Consider the following 11001-nt stretch of genomic DNA (forward strand, 5'->3'; position numbering starts at 1 on the left):
TGGTCTTCTCTGTAGAAGAACCCCTTCTAACGACTCTTGTGTAGTTTATGAGAATCATAGAGACGAAACATGTTACGTGAGAGTCAGCTTTTGCCAAGCATCTCAAATCATTCTGACTCTACAAATGTTTTTGTAAATGGTGGGACTCATTGGGTTAACTCTGCTGTGTGTGTGTGTGTGTGTGTGTGTGTGTGTGTTAGGACATCTCTCTGGTGGTGCCCCACCCAGCCGAGGGGTGTGTGTCAGAGGCCGAGCAACTGGCCAATGCCCTGCCAGGACGGGAAATGATCTCATCAGTGTGCGACTCTCTGCTGGAGGTTTTGGGGAACGGAGAGAGCAGTGCCGCTCTGCTCCTCACCTGTCTCAGAACACTCATGTTCCTCACAGAACATGACTATGGACTCTACCACCTCAAAGGGTACACACACACTCCTCACTGCCAGGAGTTTAGATCAATGCAAGTGTAGCATGTGTATATAGACAATAGTAGGGGTTAAAGCACTGAACCCTGTGGAACACCGAATTCAACTTTAGAGATGTGTGTTTTTAGGGCTCTGAAGAAGCACAGTGCCAGTGTGTGTGCTCTGTTGAAGAGACAGGTGTTCTCCTTCAGGAAAGACTCTGCTGAACTCCTCTCTGCTCTGCTGGACTTCCTACGACAGATCCTCAACACTGACCCTCTGGTAAAACCATATCAACATGATCAACCATTATTAACATGGTCAACCATTATCTGCCGATGTGAAGGCCGGTCCGCCCGTATATCATTAATCTGTCTCTGTCACTCTCTCTGTTCTCATACCCAGGGTTGCTGTGGGGAGGAGAGTGGAGGGGAAGAGTCCGGGCTGGTCCCGCCCCCAAGGTCTGTGGCTCTGACTGGCTCAGAGATGAAGGCTCTGCTGCAGTGGGAGGAGACTGACACACACCCTCTAAACACACTAGAGAAACACATCACGGTACACACACACACTTTGTGCATAGTAATGATTATAAATGCAAGTACAGATCTCCTGACGGAAGTAGTGGAAGTAACTGGTGTGTGTGTGTGTGTAGAAGCTGTGCAAGGAGGAGGATTCATTGGAGACCCTGCTGGAGAATGTGATTGGTCTACGACAGACGCTGGAGACCACTATGGACACATCTTCTCCCCCTGAGACGGAGCCCACTCTACCCAACCCTGACACGCTATTGGCCCAGTTCAACCACAGGTACCGCCTACTGACACTGTTGGCCCAATAGATACCGTTAAAGCTGCAATATGTAACTTTTTGGGCGAGCTGAACAAATTCACATAGAAATTTGAGTTATAGATCTGTCATTCTCACTGAACGCATGTCTAGAAGCGGTAGATCGGTTATATGTGTGCTATTTTTATGCTTCCAGTTCTTAAATTTCATTTTTGCGTCTTTTACTTTCGGTTTTGCACACCAGCTTCAAACAGCAGAAACAGTCATGGAAGATATATTTAACTTAAGCAATAAGGCCCGAGGGGGGGTGGTATATGGCCAATATCAAATCAAAGTTTATTTGTCATATGTGCCGAATACAACCTTACAGTGAAATGCTTATTTACAGGTTCTAACCAATAGTGCAAAAAAAAGGTGTCTGTGTGTAGGTAAGTAAAGAAATAAAACAACAGTAAAAAGACATTTGAAAATAACAGTAGCAAGGCTATATACAGACACCGGTTAGTCAGGCTTATTGAGGTAGTATGTACATGTAGATATGGTTAAAGTGACTATGCATATATGATGAACAGAGAGTAGCAGTAGCGTAAAAAGAGGGGTTGGCGGGTGGTGGGACACAATGCAGATAGCCCGGTTAGCCAATGTGCGGGAGCACTGGTTGGTCGGGACAATTGAGGTAGTACAGTGAGGGAAAAAAGTATTTGATCCCCTGCTGATTTTGTACGTTTGCCCACTGACAAAGAAATGATCAGTCTATAATTTTAATGGTAGGTTAATTTGAACAGTGAGAGACAGAATAACAACAAAAAAATCCAGAAAAACGCATGTCAAAATTTGTATACAATTATTTGCATTTTAATGAGGGAAATAAGTATTTGACCCCTCTGCAATACATGACTTAGTACTTGGTGGCAAAACCCTTGTTGGAAATCACAGAGGTCAGACGTTTCTTGTAGTTGGCCACCAGGTTTGCACACATCTCAGGAGGGATTTTGTCCCACTCCTCTTTGCAGATCTTCTCCAAGTCAGGTTTCGAGGCTGACGTTTGGCAACTCGAACCTTCAGCTCCCTCCACAAATTTTCTATGGGATTAAGGTCTGGAGACTGGCTAGGCCACTCCAGGACCTTAATGTGCCACTCCTTTGTTGCCTTGGCCGTGTGTTTTGGGTCATTGTCATGCTGGAATACCCATCCACGACCCATTTTCAATGCCCTGGCTGAGGGAAGGAGGTTCTCACCCAAGATTTGACGGTACATGGCCCCGTCCATCGTCCCTTTGATGCGGTGAAGTTGTCCTGTCCCCTTAGCAGAAAAACACCCCCAAAGCATAATGTTTCCACCTCCATGTTTGATGGTGGGTATGGTGTTCTTGGGGTCATAGGCAGCATTCCTCCTCCTCCAAACACGGCGAGTTGAGTTAATGCCAAAGAGCTCCATTTTGGTCTCATCTGACCACAACACTTTCACCCAGTTGTCCTCTGAATCATTCAGATGTTCATTGGCAAACTCAGACGGGCATGTATATGTGCTTTCTTGAGCAGGCGGACCTTGCGGGCGCTGCAGGATTTCAGTCCTTCACGGCGTAGTGTGTTACCAATTGTTTCCTTGGTGACTATGGTCCCAGCTGCCTTGAGATTATTGACAAGATCCTCCCCTGTAGTTCTGGGCTGATTCCTCACCGTTCTCATGATCATTGCAACTCCACGAGGTGAGATCTTGCCTAGAGCCCCAGGCCGAGGGAGATTGACAGTTCTTTTGTGTTTCTTCCATTTGCGAATAATCGCACCAACTGTTGTCACCTTCTCACCAAGCTGCTTGGTGATGGTCTTGTAGCCCATTCCAGCCTTGTGTAGGTCTACAATCTTGTCCCTGACATCCTTGGAGAGCTCTTTGGTCTTGGCCATGGTGGAGAGTTTGGAATCTGATTGATTGATTGCTTCTGTGGACAGGTGTCTTTTATACAGGTGACAAGCTGAGATTAGGAGCACTCCCTTTAAGAGTGTGCTCCTAATCTCAGCTTGTTACCTACATAAAAGACACCTGGGAGCCAGAAATCCTTCTGATTGAGAGGGGGTCAAATACTTATTTCTCTCATTAAAATGCAAATCATTTTATAACATTTTTGACATGCGTTTTTCTGGATTTTTTTGTTGTTATTCTGTCTCTCACTGTTCAAATAAACCTACCATTAAAATTATAGACTGATCATTTCTTTGTCAGTGGGCAAACGTACAAAATCAGCAGGGGATCAAATACTTTTTTCCCTCACTGTATGTATATGAATGTATAGTTAAAGTGACTATGCATATAAGATAAACAGAGAGTAGCAGCAGCGTAAAAGAGGGGGGGGGGGCACACAATGCAATTAGTCCAGGTAACCATTTGGTTACCTGTTCAGGAGTCTTATGGCTTGGGGGTAAAAACTGTTGAGAAGCCTTTTTGTCCTAGACTTGGCATTCCGGTACCACTTGCCATGCGGTAGTAGAGAGTAGAGGTAGACCGATTTAATGATTTTTCAACGCCGATACCGATTATTGGAGGACCCCCCCCCCCCAAAAATCAGATGCCGATTAATCGGCCGATTTTTTTGGGGAACATATATATATATGTGTATATATTTTATATATTTTATTTTTTATTTTATTTGTAATAATGACAATTACAACAATACTGAATGAACACTTATTTTAACTTAATATAATACATCAAAATCAATTTAGCCTCAAATAATGAAACATGTTCAATTTGGTTTAAATAATGCAAAAACAAAGTGTTGGAGAAGAAAGTAAAAGTGCAATATGTGCCATGTAAGAAAGCTAACGTTTAAGTGCCTTGCTCAGAACATGAGAACATATGAAAGCTGGTGGTTCCTTTTATCATGAGTCTTCAATATTCCCAGGTAAGAAGTTTTAGGTTGTAGTTATTATAGGAATTATAGGACTATTTCTCTATACGATTTGTATTTCATATACCTTTGACTATTGGATGTTCTTATAGGCACTTTAGTATTGCCAGTGTAACAGTATAGCTTCCGTCCCTCTCCTCACTCCTACCTGGGCTCGAACCAGGAACACATCGACAACAGCCACCCTCGAAGCAGCGTTACCCATGCAGAGCAAGGGGAACAACTACTCCAAGTCTCAGAGCGAGTGACGTTTGAAGCGCTGTTAGCGCGCACCCCGCTAACTAGCTAGCCATTTCACATCGGTTACACCAGCCTAATCTCGGGGGTTGATAGGCTTGAAGTCATAAACAACGCAATGCTTGAAGCATTGCGAAGAGTTGCTGGCAAAACGCACAAAAGTGCTGTTTGAATGAATACTTACGAGCCTGCTGGTGCCTACTACCGCTCAGGCAGACTGCTCTATCAAATCATAGACTTAATTATAATATAATAAACACACAGAAATACGAGCCTTAGGTCATTAATATGGTTGAATCCGGAAACTATCATCTCGAACACAAAACGTTTTTCTTTCAGTGAAATATGGAACCGTTCCGTATTTTATCTAACGGGTGGCATCCCTAAGTCTAAATATTCCTGTTACATTACACAACCTTCAATGTTATGTCATAATTACATAAAATTCTGGCAAATTAGTTCGCAACGAGCCAGGCGGCCCAAACTGTTGCATATACCCTGACTCTGCGTGCAATGAACGCAAGAGAAGCGACACAATTTCATATTGCCTGCGAACCTGGATTTCTTTTAGCTAAATACGCAGGTTTAAAAAACATACTTGTGTATTGATTTTAAGACATTGATGTTTATGGTTAGGTAAACGTTGGAGCAATGAGTCCTTTTTCGCGAATGCGCACCGCATCGATTATATGCAACGCAGGACAGGCTAGATAAACTAGTAATATCATCAACCATGTGTAGTTAACTAGTGATTATGATTGATTGATTGTTTTTTATAAGATAAGTTTAATGCTAGCTAGCAACTTACCTTGGCTTCTTACTGCATTTGCATAACAGGCAGGCTCCTCGTGGAGTGCAATGTAAAGCAGCTGGTTAGAGCGTTGGACTAGTTAACCGTAAGGTTGCAAGATTGAATCCCCGAGCTGACAAGGTAAAAGTCTGTCGCTCTGCCCCTGAACAAGGCAGTTAACCCACAGTTCCTAGGCCGTCATTGAAAATAAGAATGTGTTCTTAACTGACTTGCCTAGTTAAATAAAGGTGTAAAAAAACAACAACAAAAAAACCAATTACATTTAAAAAGGTGTCCAAAAATACCAATTACCGATTGTTATGAAAACTTGAAATCAACCCTAATTAATCGGCAATTCCGATTAATTGGTCAACCTCTAGTAGAGAGAACAGTCTATGACTGGGGTGGCTGGGGTCTTTGACAATTTTTAGGGCCTTCCTCTGACACCGCCTGGTGTAGAGGTCCTGGATGGCAGGCAGCTTTGCCCCAGTGATGTACTGGGCCGTACGCACTACCCTCTGAAGTGCCTTGCGGTCGGAGGCCGAGCAATTGCCGTACCAGGCAGTGATGCAACCGGTCAGGATGCTCTCGATGTTGCAGCTGTAGAACCTTTTGAGGATCTCAGGACCCATGCCAAATCTTTTTCGTTTCCTGAGGGGGAATAGGCTTTGTCGTGCCCTCTTCACGACTGTCTTGGTGTGTTTGGACCATTCTAGTTTGTTGTTGATGTGGACACCAAGGAACTTGAAGCTCTCAACCTGCTCCACTACAGCCCCGTCGATGAGAATGGGGGCGTGCTCGGTCCTCCTTTTCCTGTAGTCCACAATCATCTCCTTAGTCTTGGTTACGATGAGGGATAGGTTGTTATTCTGGCACCACCCGGCCAGGTCTCTGACCTCCTCCCTATAGGCTGTCTCGTCGTTGTCGGTGATCAGGCCTACCACTGTTGTGTCGTCTGCAAACTTAATGATGGTGTTGGAGTCGTGCCTGACCATGCAGTCGTGGGTGAACAGGGAGTACAGGAGGGGACTGAGCACGCACTCCTGGGGAGCTCCAGTGTTGAGGATCAGCGTGGCAGATGTGTTGCTACCTACCCTCACCACCTGGGAGCGGCCCGTCAGGAAGTCCAGGATCCAGTTGCAGAGGGAGGTGTTTAGTCCCAGGTTCCTTAGCTTAGTGATGAGCTTTGAGGGTACTATGGTGTTGAACGCTGAGCTGTAGTCAATGAATAGCATTCTCACATAGGTGTTCCTTTTGTCCAGGTGGGAAAGGGCAGTGTGGAGTGCAATGGAAATTGCATCATCTGTGGATCTGTTTTGGCGGTATGCACATTGGAGTAGGTCTAGGGTTTCTGGGATAATGGTGTTGATGTGAGCCATTACCAGCCTTTCAAAGCACTTCATGGTTACGGACGTGAGTGCTATGGGTCTGTAGTCATTTAGGCAGGTTGCCTTTGTGTTCTTGGGCACAGGGACTATGGTGGTCTGCTTGAAACATGTTGGTATTAGACTCAATCAGGGACATGTTGAAAATGTCAGTGAAGACACCTGCCAGTTGGTCAGCACATGCCCGGAGCACACGTCCTGGTAATCCATTAGGCCCCGCAGCCTTGTGTATGTTGACCTGTTTAAAGGTCTTACTCACGTCGGCTACGGAGAGCTTGATCACACAGTCATCCGGAACAGCTGATGCTCTCATGCATGACTCATGGTTGCTTGCCTCGAAGCGAGCATAGCAGTGATTTAGCTCGTCTGGTAGGCTCGTGTCACTGGGCAGCTCGCGGCTGTGCTTCCCTTTGTAGTCTGTAATAGTTTGCAAGCCCTGCCACATCTGATGAGCGTTGGAGCCGGTGTAGTATGATTCAATCTTAGCCCTGTATTGACGCTTTGCCTGTTTGATGGTTCGTCGCAGGGCATAGCGGGATTTCTTGTAAGCTTCCGGGTTAGAGTCCCGCACCTTGAAAGCGGCAGCTCTACCCTTTAGCTCAGTGCGAATGTTGCCTGTAATCCATGGCTTCTGGTTGGGGTATGTATGTACAGTCACTGCGGGGATGACGTTCTCGATGCACTTATTGATAAAGCCAATGACTGATGTGGTGTATTCCTCAATGTCATCGGAAGAATCCCGGAACATGTTCCAGTCTGTGATCGCAAAACAGTCCTGTAGTTTAGAACGGCTATGGGCTGTTCTTATGCACGACGCAACGCGGAGTGCCTGGACACAGCCCTTAGCCGTGGTATATTGGCCATATCACAAACCCCCGTGGTGCCTTATTGCTATTATAAACTGGTTACCAACGTAATTAGAGCAGTATAAATACGTTTTTGTCATATTGTGATGTACTACGGCTGTCAGCCAATCAGCATTCAGGGCTCAAACCACCCAATTTATAATGCGGTTTAGATCTACACTATACTGCCTGTTTTGTCACACAAACTGAAATTAGGCGAACTATTAGAATTTTAGCAACCAGGAAATGACAGAGCGATTTCTGCATAGTGCACCTTTAACAAAAGTGCAATTTTAATCAACTTTTTTTAATTATGCGCCTGTATGAACTCAAAATCTGTTTGGGGAATCTGGCTTGTCTTGAATGCCCCACTGACATCAGGGGCGAAAATCTGATATCCACTTTGGAGGGGACAATTACATGAAATTTTCTCAAGAGCAATTCCTGAGGGGGACACCAAAAGTAGTGCTGTAACACATAGCCTACATTGGTTCCTCAATATACATTTACCATATTACAAAGAAATAAGGTGTTTGCCATACTCCTAACTACCGGTACCCAAAACTACACAACTAATCACAACAGCAATACCATTGCCTTTAACAAATCTTAGTTCAGTCACCAGTTTAAGTTGAGAGTGGGGGTATCCATGGCATTTTCCAATTATGTTCCTATTTTACAAGTCAAAAAAATTGAGAACCTTTCATAATGTTGCCAAACAAAGACTCAACAAACTTACCTGAGACTCCCTGTCTCTGCCAGTCCGTCCCTGCATATCTGTCCCCAACTCTGCTGTCTGTGTGCCATCTGTTGCCTGCTCTGCCTAATGACATCATTGTGAAACATTTCCATTAGAATTTCATTTCTTTCTTATGAACATTTTATCAACTAGTCTTTGAGATATTAGGCTACTAGGGTTCTTACAATGCGTTTTGGTGTATTGAAAAATACTCTGATGTCTGTCTTTTATTTTTCTGCCATTTTTCTACCTGGCTGGCTACACACATAGTGTGTATGTTATTTACAGTAGGAGATGGGCTTCTATCATCTTCAATCATTCTATATGGGCTTCGATCTAAAAGGTAGCTAGCAAATGTGAAATGGATTAAAATGACAAGAGTTGACAGCTGTATGAGTTCACCATTTACTCAACATATGCTGCAACCTTTTGTAATTTTAATAGTTTGTTTCATATTGGCTGGCTTCCAACAATAGCTGAATTTGCAAAGCTAGCGAGCACCAATTCAGTTTCAGTGGTGTTTGCTATAATCTTTGCTACCCGGGTTAAATAAAGGTGAAATAAAATAAATAAATAAAAGTTCCCTTGCGACAATTTAGCTTTTACAACGAGACCATTAAATATATTTAAGACAATGGTAGAAGAGAGTGTAGTTCTGTTCAGTTTGGACTTCAGTTTATCGCTAACCTTATCACAGGGACTTTGAAGCACTAACTTACATCATCTGCATGCTGATTCCATCTTTGACGACGCCACATAAATGGAATAGGTACTAGCTAGCTTAATAGTTAATATTTGCGCGCTAGCTCTGCATATTCAGCTAGTGTGTGTGCGCGATTGACTGGATGAACCTCACGGCAGTTACGTAGCAAGCTAAGGAACTGGCAGTGGATCAAACCATTGTGAGGCAAAGGGCGGGGGGTTCGCAATCTTTTGAAACTTAAAAACGCGCTATTAAGTGTCTATAATCAGCACAATTGCTTTCATTGCGTATTATTATTATTTAAATTACATAGTTATGTTTCAGTGATATATTGGGGGGACAAATCATATTTTTCCCAGGATGGGGGGGTCGTGTCCCCCCCGTACCCCCCGGGATTTCCGCCCCTGACTGACATGCTATGGACCCAGTTTTGACCCGAAGCTGTGTGTGTCCTGTTCTGACTGTCTGTGTGTCCTGTTCTGACTGTCTGTGTGTGTTCTCTCCTGCAGGACGGTGTTTGTGTTGTCGGAGGTGTTGGATGAGCAGCTGAAGGCTCTGTGGTTCTCCCCCTTCCACACTGATGACATGGAGGCTGAACTAGACATGGTGAGACACCTGTGTGTTGTTTGAATGTGTGTGTGTCTCTTTCTGTCTGTCTGTGTGTGTGTGTGAGTAAACCTCTCTGTCTCTCTGTAGGTGAAGGTGGACCTGCTAGGCCTGGCCCAGGAGTGTTGTCCAGAGTTGGATCTGAAGTCAGAGCTGGAACGCTCCTTCCTGTCTGAGCCCTTGTCTCCCAGTCATACCAAAACTAACAAGGGCTTCAGGCTGGGCAAGCACAAACACGAGACCTTCATCACCAGGTACACACAAACTTTGATCACCTTAAGGCACATAATGTGATTGTATGTGACCCACATGTTAACAAAGATGCCTGTGTCGTCCTCTTCCTCCCTGCAGTGGTAAGTCAGACTACATCGAGCCAGCTAAGAGAGCCCACATGATGGCTGCTCCTCGCGGTCGAGGTAGGGGGGGCTTCGGGGGACAGCTCTGTCGCCCCCACGACATCTTCCGCCAGCGCAAACAGAACACTTCGCGCCCTCCCAGCATGCACGTGGATGACTTTGTGGCGGCGGAGTTTAAAGACGTTGGGACTCCCCTGGGCCTGTTGCCCCCCAAGCGACCCCCAAAGAGCTCCCCCAAACCCCCCACCAGAGGCCTGTTCACTGGGAACAGAGGCAGGGCTGCCTTCCACAGCCAGCAGACACGCTTTTTCACCCCACCGCAGCCTAAAGGAGTGCTGCTGTCTGGTATGTTGACACACACACACACACACACACACACACACACACACACACACACACACACACACACACACACACACACACACACACACACACACACACACAGACACAGACACAGACACAGACACAAACATCGCTGTAAACTAACAAGTGGGTCTGTTGTCTTTTAAAGAACCTTTGACTACCGTGTCTTCCCATCCCCCTCCCTTCTAGGTAACTATAATGCCCGCCGTGAAGGTGGGCGAGGTGGCACGTCGTGGAGTGGTCCGTTGCCACCGGTTACCCACAGAGGAACATACAGTGATGCCAGGGGCGGGCAGAGCAACTTCACACGCGGCCCCCTGCCCTCACGCCAGCAGCCTGCAGGTACACACACACACATGCTCGTTTGCACACACATACATATTCAGAGAACAACATGAATACAAGATAATACTTTCATGCACAATTACTGACGGTCACCCTTGTTCTTCTCGCTCCCTCTCCCTCTCTTCCAGGTGCATATCGCCTGGCTCCGCGGGACCGCGCCCCTCGAGGTCGTGGGGGTACAGGCCTGTCGTGGCTGAGTCAGGGAGGAGGAGGAGGGGGGAGGGGGTCCCAGGGGGGGAAGTTTAGTGGTGGGGGAGGCAGCGGAGGAGGGAGGGGACGACACGTTCGCTCTTTCACCAGGTAAACAAACCTGACCAATGACTGCAGCCCATCACGGCTCTTAACGGACCAATCAGGAATAATGAGTACATCATCTCCATGGAAACGTGTCCTCTGTGGGATTCTATTGATGATGATGTGTGGAATTTGTTGTATGTTTTAGTTCTTTTACATTGTTGTTCAGACTCAATAAAATTCTGTGATTGAGAGCGCTGTCTGGAGTAGTGTGTTCCTCACTGTGGTATGTTAGTATGGATGGAG

The 11001-nt window shown here is 45.7% G+C and overlaps 1 protein-coding gene across 3 annotated transcripts in view; it reads left to right on the forward strand.

Annotated features, from left to right (window-relative positions):
* LOC115181018 (protein virilizer homolog) overlaps positions 1-10949 on the forward strand; it is a 30890-nt gene extending 19941 nt beyond the window's left edge. For 2 of the 3 annotated variants that reach the window (XM_029743132.1, XM_029743135.1), the window contains exons 17-25: positions 201-418; positions 551-683; positions 807-956; positions 1054-1208; positions 9301-9397; positions 9488-9651; positions 9749-10098; positions 10306-10458; positions 10590-10949. In XM_029743132.1, coding sequence (XP_029598992.1) covers positions 201-418; positions 551-683; positions 807-956; positions 1054-1208; positions 9301-9397; positions 9488-9651; positions 9749-10098; positions 10306-10458; positions 10590-10765 — 1596 coding nt within the window. In that variant the 3' untranslated portion in view covers positions 10766-10949. The remainder of the gene's footprint in view (positions 1-200; positions 419-550; positions 684-806; positions 957-1053; positions 1209-9300; positions 9398-9487; positions 9652-9748; positions 10099-10305; positions 10459-10589) is intronic. The other variant, XM_029743134.1, reaches the window with a different exon arrangement.
* Positions 10950-11001: the final 52 nt, after the last annotated feature.

The sequence above is a fragment of the Salmo trutta genome, unplaced genomic scaffold (genome assembly GCF_901001165.1).
Source record: "Salmo trutta unplaced genomic scaffold, fSalTru1.1, whole genome shotgun sequence".
Lineage (NCBI taxonomy): Eukaryota > Metazoa > Chordata > Actinopteri > Salmoniformes > Salmonidae > Salmo > Salmo trutta.